Here is a 17,334-nt window from a genome sequence, read left to right on the forward strand (position 1 = left end):
TTTGGCCACCTTACAAGGCGCACCTAGGTGAAATCGCCTCACCTCTCGCTTGAGGCGAGCGCTTGGGTGCGCCTCGAAATCATTAATTATAATTGATCACTTTTTATCCATTATATGTAAAAATATGAGTAACTTATTTATGAAAATGTTGATGTCGATAGAAATGTCAGAACAAGATAACGAAGATTGATGAAAATAATTTGAATTAGTAAATTGAAGTTCAATGTTGCTTAATTATGTTTTATTAATAATTTATAAACCAAATCTAGTCTTAGTTACATAATTGAACAAGATAGAAAATATTGATATATATATATATACACATATACATATGATGATTAAATTGAGTTATTAGAAATTGAATCATATGTTTGAAAATTTGTAATTAGATTTGGAAAGAAAATAGGTCTAAGGTTAAAAAAAATCAACAGGAACAAAAATTCGATGGGTCAATAGTAAAAATGAAAATAAAGAAATAAATTGAAATAATAATAATAATATTATTACTATAAGAAATAAAGAAAGAAAAAAAGCACCTAAAGCGCAATTGCACAAGCTCTCCCATGCTCCATCCCACATCGAAAAGATAAGGAGGTGGGAAGGGGGAGTCCTCCTATAAAATCCCCTCCCTCACCCCTTATTTCTTTACGGATGAATTATCGACGAGATCGTGGATGGGCTCGGCGTTTAAGTAATTTTTTTTATTTAACGAGATATCGGCATATATTGCCAAAATGTCGATATTTTCTTGATATATTGATGATATTTTGTATATCGTCGATAAGGGGGAAAACGATTTTCGACATATCGCTCGATATGTCGACATGTTGAGCTACATTTAATTCACTGTAAGTCACCAACTAGTTGATCACAGTGATGGTGGTAGGACTGTTGACTGTTTCAGCAAAGGACTGACGAACACAGACTCGATCGAAATCAGAAACTTCAACAGTGAAAAAAAAAATAAACGGTGGAAAACAACAATGACGGTTATAAGGGTATGAGACGTTGGTGGTGTATGGTAAGAATCTGGTCTTCTACAGGAAAAAGTTGCAAAATCGTCGGAAAAATGATTCGAGATTGCCATCGGTATTCGTTGTGGTTGTGGTTGTGTTGGAGAGAATTTAGGACTTCAAATTAGAGATTTAGAGATTTCAGAAAAAAAAAGGATTTCATTAAAGAGATTTTAGGGATCTAAAAATACAAGTAAGAAAACCGCGCAAATTTGCAAATTCATTCCATGTTTGGTTTTATTTTTTATATATATGTAAAATATATTATAAATGACATATGAGTAATTTTCCTAATGGATTCCACCTATAATGGGTCAATCTTTACATATGTAAATTGTTTAAAATTTAAGCTAATTGTGTAATTTGAATCTTAAAATATGCTATTTGTGTACAAACCCTTTATTTAAAAAAAGTTGAGATAATGTCTTCGGAGATCTGTTTTCTAAACTTAATTTCACAAATATCTAAAGTTTTCAAATTTTACACTTTTAGATTTCTGCATGTAGGATTTTTTTTTATAATACCAATTTTGTCCTTATTTATTACATTTACTTTTATTATAGTTATTTTTTTTTTGAAATTTAAAAGATTTGAATCCCTAAAGTGTAATCATATTCCTTTAATTATAGTGGGCCACATACAAAATTTCAATACTAATCAGTTGATTCACTCCTTCAAAAAAGATTTATTCCCATGATTTACCATTATTACTAATGGAAAAAATATCCAATTTCATCTATCTTCGTGTGTAAATTCCCACCGGTTGTTGGAAGCCACTGCCGGATGCATTTCAGATTTGATTCAACAGGTTCCTCTCCGTTCGAGCACTTTTTCCCCCATATATCCCAATATAAGATATATCCGCATATATCCTTACACACAAAAAGGAAAATGCACAAATTTGTTATGATGCTTTGTATGCTAAGATCAAACTCACTATAAGATATATTCCCATATAACCTTATATATACAACTATTAGATACTACTTGGGTATGGAATGAACATTAGGATATATTGGAATATATACAAAAAAAAAAAAAACAGTATAAGAAAAGGGTTTAACAGTACAAACAAAAAAACAAGGTTTTCAACATTAGGATATATTAGGATATATTGGAATGCAAACTTTTCGATCGGGATAAATGGAGACGAACTGCTCCGGCAAAGGAGAAAAACGGAGGTGGGGACTAGAGACGAAGGAACGGACAGAAACGGAACGATGGTAAAACGGAAATGGACTGCTAGACGACGGGAACGGACAACTCTGCGATGGATACGAAGCCTCTGAGACAGACGAAGCAGACGAATGGAGGAGTAGACGAAATCAAGGTGAATCGTCGAAGAAGGCGCAAGCAGTCGGAAGAATAATCCCGACGAATGGAGAAGAACACGAACCGTCACTATTTTTCGAATTTGGGGGTTTTTGAATTTGGGGAATTTGGGGATATTTTTGGAGGTTTTCGAATTTGAGGGATTCTGGGATATTTTTGGATGTTTTGGTATTTTAGCTTCTTTTGGAGAGTATCATTAAACAAATATCATGGGATTCAAAATATAACATTCCAATTAATGAATTATGGAATTTAAAAATCAATTAATATTAATGTGTATATACAAAAGGATAGTTTTGTAATTTAGGTGATGGGTATCATCTTAAATAAATTTGTTTCATGACAAAATTGTAAATTTCATACATTCCATCGTAATTAGGATATTTAAATAGTCATGTACTAATCCCAAAAAAGTTGTTTTAAATGGGCAATGGATTAAAAGCCCAAAAGACTAAGGGAAAAATAATGAATTGGGTGAAAAAGTGTCACCCGCGTGTTGCCCATGTGTCGGAACATGTTGCTAACGTGTCAAAAATTAAAAAAAAAATTGGGCATTTTTTGACACGTGTCGGAAGTGTGTCAGAGCGTACACTCACTTCAGATTTGCATGTCCGTACTTCCTTGCTCACCGTGCTTTGCCTTCCGTCACCACGCTTCGCTGTCAGTCACTGCCAGTCGTTGTTAGTCGCTGCACTTTTTCGTTAGTCGCCGTAAATTGCCACGGCCCCCCTTTTTGTCGTGTGTTTCATTTGCAGCTGCTAGGGTTTCTCAATTTATAAATTTACTAAGGTCGGTTTGAGTTTGGTTCGGTTTGTTGTATTACATTCACCCTGGTTTGGTTTGGTTTCGGTTATGTTCACTACTATTGTGTTTTTGCCGATTTCCTACTTTTCTGTTTTGTCCTAATTTGATTCGCTTCTATTCAGTCTCGTCTTGGTTCGCTTTGGTCCTGTTTGGTTTGTTTCTAGTTTATGAATTTTTGTCTTATTTGTGAGGTTGTTGCCAAGAAGAAATTCGTGCTAACATCCAAAATGATGCCATTGCTACTAGTTATATGTTATTATTGCCATAAGTCAGGTCATACAAGCATGATTGTAGGAAGTTATTGAATAAAGGTTAGCGTACTCAGCCTACACATGTTTCATACACAATTGATGATCCTAAGAATTTAATTACGATTTCCGCAAAAGAGTTTGCTAAGATCCAACAGTACTTCAATGAGCCATATACCTAAACTCGAGAAAAGTCTCATCTCCCTTGGCACTTTGGATAAGGTCGATTATTGTTACATGTTAGAAGCGAGTGTTCTTAAAGTTTATAAAGGTTCGATGCTGAAATTGAAAGGAGTTCTCAAGAATGGGTTATATTTTCTTCAAGGAGGATCTACCATAGACTTTATAAATGCAATCAGTAATTCAAAGTCACAAAGGATAGTCTTATGGAATAAAAGGTTGGGTCATTACTTAAAAGACAAGGATTGTTAGGGAAAAAAATTTGTGATCTTTCTTTTTGTGATCACTGTGTTTTTAAGAAAGCGGTAGTTAGATTTAATTGAGCTGAACATAAAATTGGGAGAATTAGGGATTATATTTACTTAGATTTATGGGACCAGCTCACGTTGCTTCACATAGAGGTGCTAAATATTTTTTTGACTATGGTTGATGACTATTCACACAAGGTGTGGGTTCACTTCTTTAAGACATAAAAGTGAAGCTTTTAAAGTGTTTCAAGATTGGAAAAAAACTCTTTGAAAACCAGACAAGAAGGAAGATTAAAGTTATTCGAATGGAAAAAGGATTAGAATTCTTAAATGAGAATTTTAATCGCATGTGCAGTAAATCTGAAATTAAGAGACATTTGACAATGGCTTATACACCTCAGCAATTGGTTAAGCTGAGACGTTTAATACAACCATTCTCGAACGGGTAAGGTGTATGTTGTCTAATGCGAATTTAACAAAGGCTTTTTTGGGAAGAAGCCATAATATTGCTATTTATGTTATTAATAGATGCCCATGTTCGACACTGTAAATGAAGACTCCTTAAGAAATTTGGATAGTTAAATCCCCCAAGTTGGAATACGTGTGTGTTTGGTTGTTTAGTGTTCGTTCACGTCAAGTAGGATAAGCTAGCTCCAAAAGCTAAATGATGTATGCTCTTAGGCTACTCTTTAGGTATAAAAGGGTATAAGTTGTGGTTGCTAGAACCGGGTGAAGGAAAGTGTATCATGAATTAAAATTTTTGTTTCCATGAAGAGGAAATACCCTAAAAATACTTGTTTTGCCAAGGTTACAAAAGAGGAGAGGATTTTGACTATTCTTCTTTTGAAATTTGACTGAACAACAAGTACATTATAAGGAGAAATTAGTGGAGAAACTTCCTCTGGAACTTCAGTTACTTAACTTCTGAAACTTTAGATGATGTAAAAACTTCAGACTGTGGTGGTTCAACTACTCAGTATGCTGAAAATTTTCCTTCTTCGGATCTTGCTGTGATTGATTGAGCATACAGAAACTCATGTTACTCAAAAGTAGCAGAATGACCATCAACATAGTTCAATTACTAATTATCAATTAACTAAAGATAGAGAAAAACGTGTAATTCGACCTCCTTTGAGATATGAAGCTGATATTACCATGTATGCTTTAAATTGTGAAGAAAATTTAACTGATGTAGAAATAAATTCTTGAAGAGGCTATTAACAGTGAGGAAAATATTTGTGGTTGAAAGCTATTAGAATTTACCTTGAGTTTTTACTGTAATATAATAGTTGAGTTGTAAATCCCTAATTATGTGTATTATTTCCCTTAATCTTAAGAGGTAGTCAACTTACCTTCTCTAGTTTATTCTTTCCTTCTTTTATCAGTCTATCATAGTATACATAGGACCTTCTATTAAAGAAAAATATACTTTTGAATTTACCATTCACTAATTTCAGAAACCCTAGTTGTCGCTGATTTCGCCAAATCTCTCCATGTTTCAGAAATCCTAGCCATCGCTGGATCTCGCCACACCTTTAGATGTTGTCGTTGATCAGTGCATCCTACGTGGCGACTTTCTTCGTTTAGGCTGGTGACCTTTGATCGGCACTTAGAAAATCACGGATTCATCTGTTTTTTTTTTTTACCTTCGATCGCGTCTGCCGCCTTCGATTATTTTTTTGGCACCTTGGATCACGTTGGCCTTTCACCGATTCACGTCGTCGTTTGCTGCATCTTCGTTGCTTCGTTAGCTGTTTGTGATTCGTCGGATTTTGCTTGCATAGTTTGTCGTTTGTGTTCACGAATTTTGCTTGCACCATATTTGTTGGTTTTCCTTCCAAATTCCATCTAGCAATTTTGTTTCTAATCTTATTGAAGTTTCTGATTTTCTCCTTATTCTGACATTCTTCTTTGAAGTTTCTAACCTTTTTTTTCTCATGACCATGTCCAAGAGCATTGAGTCATCAAAGACCCATGAAAATACTAGTGCTAAAATGGTTGTTTCCAACAATTATGGAGATTTACAAAATATTCAACCTAGCTACCATTTGGATGGAAAAAATTACTTGAAATGGTCTCAATTTGTTAGGACTTTTATGAAAGAAAAAGGAAAAATCAACCACATTATGGGAACCTGACCAAAAGTGGGGGACCCAAAATTTGAGGCATGGGAGGAAGCTGATGCTATGGTATTGTCATGGTTATGGAGTTCAATGGTTCCTGTCATTAGTGACACATGTATGTTCCTAACTTCGGCCAAGGAGAATTGGGACATGATTAAGCAAACCTCCTCTAAGGCACAAGATGCGGCCCAAACCTATGACATTAAGATTCGGATTTCATCTACTAGACAAGGTACCCATTCTGTTACAGAATATGCAACTTTATTGCAAAACCTTTGGCAGAAACTAGATCACTATCAATACATTACGATGAAAGATAGTGAAGATGCTACCACACATAAAAGGTCTGTTGAGAAAGATAGAATTTATACCTTTCTTGTTGGTTTTAACGTTGATCTTGATGCCGTTAGAGTACAGATACTTGGCAAAGAATTACCAACCTTGAATGAAGTTATAGGGATTATCAGAAGTGAGAAAGTAGACAAAAAGTGATGCTTGAATCTCAAACAATAGATAGATCAACAATGGTAGCAGGTAAAAGTAATATTTTGTTTGGCTCTAACAATCTAAATGGTTTCAATGATACCAAATCAAATTGACATAGAGGTAGTAGCCATGGAGAAAAAGATAGTGTTTTTTGCACTTATTGTAAAAAGTCAAGACATACTGAAGACAAGTGTTTGAAATTGCATGAAAACCAACAAATAGTCCAAATAGTGGTGGAAGAAATTGGACAACTAAAAGAGGACAAATGGGAAGAGAACAAGCCTAAGTTCATAATACCGCACAAGGAGCTGAGAAGATGGATCAAGTACACAAATTTGCATTCAACCGAGATGAAATAGAAAAGTTGAAAAACCTCCTAAATAGTTTGGAAAAGCCCAAAGAAAACCCAGGTACATGCTCAGTCGCAGTTTCAAGTATGACTCTTCAAACTCTTACATCTAGTATAGAACCATGGATAATAGATTCAAGAGCAACTGATCACATGACTTGAACTAGTGATGCTTTTATTACTTATAGTCCTTGTCCTAGTAATATGAAAGTTTCGACTATAGATAACACTATGATAACTGTAGCAGGACAAGGAGATGTTAAAATTAATTCCAATTTGATTCTTAAAAATGTTCTACATGTTCCAAAGTTGACATTTAATTTGATCTCTGTTAAAAGGCTCCTATGAGATTTAAATTGTAAACTTGTATTTTCTGACTCTCAGTGTATGTTTCAGGACCAAGTCAGTGAAAAGATGATTGGGCTTCCTAAAGAAAGAAATGGATTATATTACTTATAGGAAACAGTTGATGTTGATACTAATAGTGACCAATCTATCTCTTTAAATTATAAATTAATTTTTGCTTCCGCTGATAAAGTTTGGTTACAACATTATGGATTAGGTCATCCTTCATTTACTATTCTTCAGAGTATGTTTCAACTTTTTAAAGGTATTGATATTTCTAGCTTTCATTGTGATATTTGTGAATTCGCCAAACATAAGAGAGTTCCATTTCCTATTAGTAATTCATGCATGCCTACTCCTTTTTCTCTTGTACATAGTGATATTTGGGGGCCATCTACAATGGCTAGTATCTCTGGTAGTAAATGGTTTATTGTGTTTATTGATGATTGTACTGAGTTGCATGGTTTTATCTTTTAAAGAACAAATCTAATGCTCAAACTATTTTGCAGAATTTCTTTCATAGGGTTAAAACTCAATTTGGGATAGGATTTAAGAGAGTCCGATCAGATAATGCAAAAGACTATTTTAACCAAACCTTCATATCCTTTTTTCAAAATAATGACAATATCCATGAATCTTCGTGTGTTAGTACTCCTCAACAAAATGGATTAGCAAAAAGGAGAATTAGGCATATTTTAGTTGTTACTCGTGCTCATTTGCTTCATAAGAATGTTCCAAAAAATTATTGGGGAGAAGCCGTTTTAACCGATGTCCACCTTATTAATAGACTTGCTACTAGAATCTTGAATTTTCTTACTCCATTGGAAACCGTTCAAAGTTCTTTCCAGATACTAGAATTAATAACAACTTGACACATAGAATTTTTGGGTGCATAGCCTATGTGCACATTCATTTTCATCAACATGGTAAGTTGGATCCTAGAGCTCTTAAATGCATATTTTTAGGTTATTCTCCCACTCAAAAAGGTATAAATGTTATTGTTAAATTATTTTTCCTATTGTATTTAGATTAGGATTTTCTTGTTCTAGTAGGTAAGTGTTTTCCTTATCTTAATAGGCAAGAATTTTGTTTTAGTTTCTTCTTTGTGACAACTATTTATAGTCTTGTATCAATCCTTTGAAAGAATATACAAGAGAATTATTTTTCTTATAATTGAGATGGTATCAGAGCCAAGTTTCCTCTAAAATTTTTGTGGGAATTAGGGTTTTGTGTCCATTAGGATTTTAGCCATTAGGGTTTGAAGTTTTGAACACTTTTTGCAAGTGTTCATTGTACCCAACCCACTGTCCGATCACCGCCGCCGCCGACTCCGACCACCGCCGCCGCCACCGCCTTCGATCATCGCCGTCGACAGCCGCCGACCGCCGCCGTTTGCTGATTCGCATGGCTGTTAGGGTTGTTGTCGTAAAGGGTGGCTGCTAGGGTTTTAAAAGGGAAATCTAAACATTTGTTGGATTGGTTCACGATTTCTAGGTCGGCTTGGTTCAGCTTCTAACATCTGTTCAGCTTAGCCTCGGTTCAGTCATTTTTGGTCCGGTTCTACTTGATTTGGTCCGGTTCAGGAGGTTTACTCCATCTATCTCAAGTTATTTGCTTAACTTTTCTCTAATCAAAGTCTACGGATTCCACCAAAACTTCCAAAGAAACTATCATGGAAGAAACTAATAAATCTTCCACAGGAGACCTACAATACATCCATCCTAGTTATAGATTCGATGGAAAAAATTATTTAAAATGGTCTCAACTTATTCGAACTTTCTTGAAAGGAAAAGGAAAATTGAACCACATGATTGGGGAAGGACCTAAATCGAAAGATCCAAAGTTCGATGCATGGGATGAAGAAGATTCAATGATCATGTCTTGGTTATGGAATTCAGTGACTCCTACTGTTAGTGATACATGTATGTTTCTTAAGACTGCAAAGGACATATGGGAAACAATGAAGCAAACTTATTCCAAAGTAAAAGATGATGCACAAATATTTGATATCAAAACTCGTATCTTTGGAACAAAACAAAGTAATCGAACAGTGACAGAATATTCTACAATTCTTCAAAGTTTGTGGCAAGAACTGGATCATTATCAATGCATTGATATGAAATGTACTGATGATGCTGCTACTCTAAAAAAGTTTGTTGAAAAAGATCGAATTTATACGTTTCTTGCTGGTCTCAATGTAGAATTTGATGCTGTTCGAATACAAATTTTGGGCAAAGATCTCTCATCTCTGAATGAAGTTATTGGCATTATTAGAAGTGAAGAATCTCGCTGTAGTATTATGCTGGAACCACAGACAGAAGGATCGGTCATGAAAACAGGAGGTACTAAAATGACTAATGAAGAGCAACGTATAGGAGCTAACAATTGGGATGTAGGAAAAACAGGAAATAAAGACTGTGTAGTATGCACTTATTGCAAGAAACCAGGGCACACCAAGGATAAATGTTGGAAGCTACATGGAAGACCTGAAAACTATCAGAATTCGAATCCCAAGAATTGGTCAAATAAAGGTAATCCAAATATAGGAAATAGTCAAGCTCATATTTCATCAAGTCAGAAAGGCGTTGTGACAGAAGAGTTTCTAAAAAAGGAAAACTAAACACAGATGAGATTGAAACGCTAAGGAGTTTTTTGGAAACCTTAAAAAAGAATCTTAATCAAGGTACATGTTCCACAGCCTTTTCAGGTACAACTTTAGCTCCTTTCTCTCTTATTCATAGTCATGTTTGGGGTCCCTCCAACGTGCCAAATACTTCCAAATTACGCTGGTTTATTGTATTCATCGATGATTGCACTAGGGTTTCGTGGGTTTATCTTCTAAAACAAAAATCTGATGCTGGTTCTACCATTCAAACATTCTTCCATATGATCGAAAATCAATTTGGAATCAAACCCAAACGATTAAGGTCTGACAATGCTCGAGACTACTTCAACCAAACATTAACATCGTTCTTTCAAAACATGGAGTCATTCATGAGTCGTCTTGTGTGGAAACTCCTCAACAAAATGGGGTTGCCGAAAGAAAAATTGGTCACATCCTTTCTGTGACCCGTACCCTTCTTTTCCAAAGAAATGTTCCTAAATCCTTCTGGGGGGAAGCTGTACTGACAGCCACTTACTTAATCAATGGGCTACCATCTGCTTCTTTAGATCAAAAAACTCCCATGAATATCTTATCAAAAATTTATCCTGATTTCCGTACGACAAATAACTTGATTCCTCGAGTGTTTGGTTGTGTAGCTTTTGTTCATGTTCATAGTCATCAAAGAGGTAAACTTGATCCACGAGCACTCAAATGTATTTTTGTTGGATACTCGAACACTCAAAAGGGATATAAATGCTACCATCCTTCTTCTAAAAAGTATTTCATCTCCGCCGATGTCACTTTTTATGAAGATACCAGCTTCTTTACATCACCTTATCTTCGGGGGGAAGACATATTGTTGGAAGATAAGAATTTACCTATTCCTAACCTCACCTTTCCTTCAAACCCTTCAAACCCTTTGCCATCACATGCACCAAACCCTACTAACATGGACCCTAGTCAATCCTCTTCATCTTTAGACACCTCATTAGAGACATCCACTCCCCCTACTACTATGCCATTACAGGTTTATTCGAGAAAGAACACTGAAAAAGATAAGCAAGTCCAAGAGTCTGAACATATCTCTGGAACTGAAATTGACGAGAAAAATATCAGTAATGAACCTGACACTATAGTATCTACTAATGATATGGATTTGCCTATTGCTTTAAGGAAGGGAAAACGAACTTGTACTCAATATCCATTATCTCACTTTGTATCATATGACAAGCTCTCAAGTCAGTATAGAAGCTTTATGGTGAACCTTACTCAGGTAAATATTCCAAAAACATATATGGAAGCAATACAACATGAAGAATGGAGACAAGCAATGAATCTTGAAATGCAGGCCTTGGAGAAAAATAGAACATGGGAGTTGGTTAATATGCCTAAAGATAAGAAAGCAGTAGGTTGTCGATGGATATACACTGTGAAGTATAAAGCTGATGGAACACTTGAGAGGTACAAAGCACGGTTAGTTGCTAAAGGATATACTTAAACATATGGAGTTGATTATCTTGAAACATTTGCACCTGTTGCCAAGATGAACACGGTACGAATACTTCTATCCCTTGCTGTCAACCATGGATGGGACATGTTACAATATGATATAAAAAATGCTTTTTTACATGGTGATCTAGAAGAGGAAATTTATATGGAGATTCCACCAGGGTATGAGCAAGCAGGAAATAAAGTGTGTAAATTGAGAAAGGCATTGTATGGATTAAAGCAATCTCCTAGGGCATGGTTTGGTAGATTTTCTCAGGTTATGAGGAAAATGGGTTATAAACAAAGTCAGGGAGATCATACATTGTTTATAAAACATTCTGCTTCAGGGGGAGTAACAGCATTGATTGTTTATGTGGATGATATTATTGTTACTGGCAATGATAATAATGAGCAAGATAAACTAAGAAATTGTTTAATCCAAGAATTTGAAGTTAAAGAACTGGGAAGACTGAAATATTTTCTTGGGATAGAAGTAGCTTATTCTAAAAAGGACATATTCTTATCACAACAGAAATATGTGATTGACTTACTGTCTGAAATGGGAAAGCTTGGTAGCAAACCAATGGCAACGCCGATTGATCAAAATCATAGATTATGTGCAACTGAAGAGAGTCCTTCAGTAAATAAGGAAACTTATCAAAGGTTAGTTGGAAAATTAATATATCTTTCTCATACAAGACCAGATATTGCATATGCTGTAGGAGTGGTGAGTCAATTTATGCATAGTCCAAAAGAAGTCCACCTTCAAGCAGTGTATCGTATACTTCACTATTTAAAGAACACTATTGGGAGAGGATTACTATTTAAGAAAAATGATAAACTCAATCTAGAAGTTTATATAGATGCAGATTACGCAGGATCGATAGACGATAGGAAATCAACTTCTGGCTATTGTACTTTCTTAGGTGGAAACTTAGTAACATGGAGAAGTAAAAAGCAGAATGTAATTGCAAGATCAAGTTCAGAAGCAGAATTCAGAGCAATGGCATTGGGCATTTGTGAATTACTCTGGATAAAGATTATTTTAGAAGATTTGAAGGTTCCATGGAAAGGGCCTATGAAACTTTATTGTGATAATAAGTCTGCCATCAGTATTGCACATAATCCAGTTCAACATGATAGAACCAAGCATGTTGAAGTCGATAGACACTTCATAAAAGAGAAATTAGACAGCGGCCTCATATGCGCTCCATTTTTACCAACAAATAATCAAATAGCAGATATTCTTACAAAAGAATTGAACAACAACAACTTTGAGCATTTGGTTAACAAGCTGGGAATGGAGAATATTCATTCACCAGCTTGAGGGGGAGTGTTAAATTATTTTTCCTATTGTATTTAGATTAGGGTTTTCTTGTTCTAGTAGGTAAATGTTTTCCTTATCCTAATAGGCAAGAATTTTGTTTTAGTTTCTTCTTTGTGACAACTATTTATAGTCTTGTATCAATCTTTTGAAAGAATATACAAGAGAATTATTTTTCTTATAATTGAGAGTTATCACCCTCCCTCTCAAAGAATTTTTGTTTCTATAGATGTGACATTTGATGAGAATAGTATATATTATTTAACTTCTTCAGGGGATGAATTTAGTAACAAACAAAATTGAACAGGAAGTTGAAGATCAATATCAATTTCTATAGTTTTCTCATGAGCTCCTATCCTCTGGTCAACCAGGCAACTACCCATGTCCAGATCCATCCGATGTCACTTCTTCACCTCCTACAGTCACGAGTCCATAAGTGAAGGTGATAGTCTCTTATAGATATATTCAAGAAGACACAATCCTCTCCATGACCAAGCTGTGCTAGAATCAGAACCCGATGATATCAATGATAGATCTACTGATGAGGTTTGTGAAAAATCCATTCGGAAGGACGTTCGTAAGTGTAATGAAAAATATCTTTACCCTATATCTAACTTTTTATCTTATAATAATGTGTCAACTAGTCATAGTGTTTTTCTGACTCATTTACAAAATGTTAATATCCCTGAAACTTGTACTAAGGTTTGCAAATATAAAGAATGAAGAGAGACAATGAAGCATGAAATGGATGCCCTCCTTAAAAATGAAACATGGGATATTGTTGACTTGCCAATAGGGAAAAAAACCAATAGGATGTAGATAGATTTTCACTGTTAAGTATAAAGCTAATAGATCATTAGAAAGATACAAAGCTAGATTAGTACCAAGAGATTCACTTAAACTTATGGAACAGATTATCTCGAAACCTTCGCTCCTGTGGCTAAGATGAATACTATAAGAATCCTTTTTTCTCTTGCTGCTACTTGTGGATGGGAAATACAAAATTATGATGTTAAAAGTACTTTTCTCCCTGGGAAACTTGAGGAAGAAGTTTATATGGATCTACCTGTAGGATTTGAACAGGACCGTAATAAAGTCTGTAAGTTAAAGAAAGCTCTTTATGGTCTGAAGCAATCCCCTAGAGCTTGGTTTTGGGAGGTTTTCAAAGGCTACGTTAAAAATCGGTTATCAACAAAGTCAAGGAGATCACACCCTATTAATTAAACACTCAAACTCAGGGGGAGTGACTGCCCTAATTGTGTATATGGATGACATTGTAGTTACCGGAAATGAAATAGAAGAAAGGAGACGTCTTAAAGAATATCTCACTAAAGAATTTGATATTAAAGATCTAGGGAGATTGAAATATTTTTTTTAGGCATAGAAGTAGCTCACTCCCATAAAGGAAAATTCATATCTCAGCACAAATATATATTGGATCTGTTAAGATAAACTGGAAAATTAGGAAGTAAGCCTGCTGACACCCCAATGGGACCTAATCATAAGCTTTGTAATGCTATAAAAGATAGCCCAGTTAACAAAGAGTCGTATCAAATACTTGTAAGACGTCTTATATATTTATCTCATACCCGACCTGACATTGCTTATGCTTTTGGAATAGTAAGCCAGTTCATGCACAATCCAAAAGAAACTCACCTTCATGTAGTGAACATAATACTCCACTACCTAAAACGAACTATGGGAGAAGGACTACTTTTCAAAAGAGAAAGCAAACTGACTCTTGAAGCTTATGTTGACGCAGATTATGCAGGTTCAATTGATATTAGAAGATCAACAACCGGTTATTGTACCTTTCTTGGAGGGAACCTTGTCACATGGAGAAGTAAAAAAATAAAATGTGGTAGCTAGATCAAGCTCTGAAGTTGAATTTCAAGCAATGGTTCTAGGAATCTGGCGAATTAGTCTGGATCAAAATTACATTAGAGGACTTGAAGATCTCATGGGAGGCTCCTATGAAGCTCTATTGTAACAACAAATCTGCCATTAATATTGCTCACAATCCGGTACAACATGATAGAACGAAGCACATAGAAGTCGACAGACACTTTATAAAAGAAAAGTTGGATAATGGTCTTATTTGCATGCCCTTCATTTTAACAAATAATCAAATTGCTGATGTGCTGACTAAAGGGCTGATGAACACTCAATTCCACAATTTCATTAACAAACTGGGAATGGAAAATATTTACCTACCAGCTAGGGGGAGTGTTAGAATTTACCTTGAGTTTTTGCTGTTATATATTAGTTGAGTTGTAAATCCCTAATTATGTGTATTATTTCCCTTAATCTTAGGAGGTAGTCAACTTACCTTCTCTAGTTTATTATTTCCTTCTTTTATCATTGTATCATAGTATAATAGGACCTTCTATTGAAGAAAAATATACTTTCGAATTTACCATTCACTAAATTACAAGGACCTAGGACCTTCTATGGATAAAGAAATGTCTTCACTATACAAGGAAGAAACTTGGGTATTGGTTGATAAACTTGCAGATCAAGAATTAGTTGATTGTCGTTGGCAGGATCAAACTTGTTGTTAAGTGGGAGAACCCTAGATATAAAACTAGACTTGAGGTTACACACAACAATATGACATTGATTATAATGAAATATTTCTGCAGTAGTAAGGCATGCATCAATTCAAGTTTTTATTGCGTTAGTTAACAAGTTTAATCTTGAATTAGAACATATGGACTTACCACCACTTTTCTTTACAGAGACTTGGAAAAAAAGATTTATATACGTCAGCCCCCATGTTATGTAATACCAAGTAAAGAGCATGATGTTTGTAATCTTAAACACTTCTATGTTTGTAATCTTAAACAGCTTTCGTGATAAGAAGCAATTTTCGTAGAAGTGATTTTGATAGTTGTGTTTACATAAAAATAATATCCAAGGATGTATTTGTATATCTCTTGCTTTAGGTAGATGTTACGCTCATAGCTTCTAATAGTCTTCTCAAATTGCTAATTTAAAACTTTTGCTTCGTTAAGAATTTAAAATGAAGGATCTTTGCCCTACGGATAAGATTTTTTAGATGAAAATTCAAAGGGATCGTGCTAGCAATTTGTTGTTTTTAAACAAGTGAGATTATCTTGATAAAGTAGTGAAGTGCTTCAACATGGGTGGAGCAAAAGGTGTTAAAATTCCTCTTACTTAGCATTTTAAGTTGTCAAAAAGAGCAGTCCCCAAACACTGAAACTGAAATACAAGGCATGTTTCATATCCCTTATTCGAATGAAATTGAGAGTTTAATGTATCGAATGATTTGTTCTGATCCTAATATTGCATATGAAGTTAGTGTTATTAGTTGCTTCATGAGTATGTCTGGTAAACTTCATTGGGAGACTATTAAATGAGTTTTAAGATATATAAAATTCAGTCAAGGACATGGTTTGATATATTAAAAAATCGAGGATAGTTCAAACACTTTAAATGGTTTTTTAGATGTTGACTTTGCTAAAGACCTTGATAAATGAAGGTCAACTTCAGGTTATGTGTTTACATAATTTGGGAATACCATAAATTAGAAATCAACTTCAGATGATGTGTTTACATTATTTGGGAATACCATAAATTATAAATCTAACTTTCAGTCAGTTGTAGCATTGTCAACTACGAAGTCTGAATATATTGTCTTGACAGATTATGTGAAGGAGGCAATATGGTTATCCGGATTAATTGGTGATATGTTTGGGATTATTATTCAACCATGTATATACTGTGACAATCAGAGTGCGATTGTTTTATCAAATAATCATATGTTTCATGATCAATTGAAACATATAAATGTTAAATTTAGAGCCAGTACAGCATCAAAGAAAGGTGAAGTTTGAAAATATTCTTTCCTTGGATAATCTGGCAGGCATGCTCACAAATGTGGTCTCAAGAGTCCGATTGAGTTATTTGTGTAGCCTACTGAAGGTATTCATCGGATAAAAATGTCGATGGTTCGTGGTCCCAATCAATGTCTTAGGCTTTTTCTCGACAATTTAAATTTAGCTTTGTGTCAGGAGGGTGATTTGTGATGCAAATGACACGTGGGCAACATTTGTACAGTTTTTGTCTAAAAGAAGTACTGTCAGCCCATTATTTTTGCTTGACCCATTATTCCTTTAGCCATTAATTAGTTTTAGGTTCAGGGTGGGATACTTTTTCTTCAATCTCTCTTTACCATGGGCAGAAAAATTGTACAAAGGGAGAGAATGAAAAGTTTCATGGGTCTTTCTTCTTGAGTTTTTTAGGGAGAAAAAGAGAGTACTCTTGTGATATTGAAGACAAAATTCATGTGTTATGGCGTGCAAGGGAAGTACAAAGTTGTGTATCCATGATTTATGATTAAATATACTCTAATACATATACCATTTTTGTTTGGCAGGGTTGCGTAGGTTTTGAATCCTACTGATTTACGTCTTCTTGTTTTGATTGCGTTGGCACTATGGAGGCATCATAATACATATCTTTCTGTCACCGGCAAGAGGAACTTACACACTCTGTGCTCGAATCTGCATGTTCTCGTTCGAATCAACGAACAACTTTATCAACTTTTGATGTTTCTTCTACAGCTCAATGCTGTTGACCCGCACTCCCACATTGCCTTAAACTTAACTCTGATGTTTCTATAGTAGCTGAAAATTTGGGTTTAGGATCGATTGTTAGAGATTCGCACGGCGATACAATGTTAGTGGTGGAATCCTTTCTAACCATCGCATGTTTTGTGGAGCTCGCAAAAGTGATGGCTCTGATTGAAGGTATTTAGAGGACATAT

At 34.9% G+C, this 17,334-nt stretch overlaps 1 protein-coding gene and 1 pseudogene across 1 annotated transcript; both read left to right on the plus strand.

Moving 5' to 3' along the window:
- Positions 1 to 6,011: 6,011 nt before the first annotated feature.
- LOC148210052 (uncharacterized) lies at positions 6,012 to 6,440 on the plus strand. Its single transcript, XM_088126236.1, has one exon. The coding sequence runs from the start codon at positions 6,012 to 6,014 to the stop codon at positions 6,438 to 6,440; it is 429 nt and encodes a 142-aa protein (XP_087982362.1).
- Positions 6,441 to 11,765: 5,325 nt separating this feature from the next.
- Positions 11,766 to 12,596, plus strand: LOC148210053 (secreted RxLR effector protein 161 pseudogene; annotated as a pseudogene).
- The last annotated feature ends 4,738 nt before the right edge of the window (positions 12,597 to 17,334 follow it).

The sequence above is a fragment of the Momordica charantia genome, assembly GCF_013281855.1.
Source record: "Momordica charantia cultivar OHB3-1 chromosome 7 unlocalized genomic scaffold, Mcharantia_2.0 BLBB01000007.1, whole genome shotgun sequence".
Classification (NCBI taxonomy): Eukaryota; Viridiplantae; Streptophyta; class Magnoliopsida; order Cucurbitales; family Cucurbitaceae; genus Momordica; species Momordica charantia.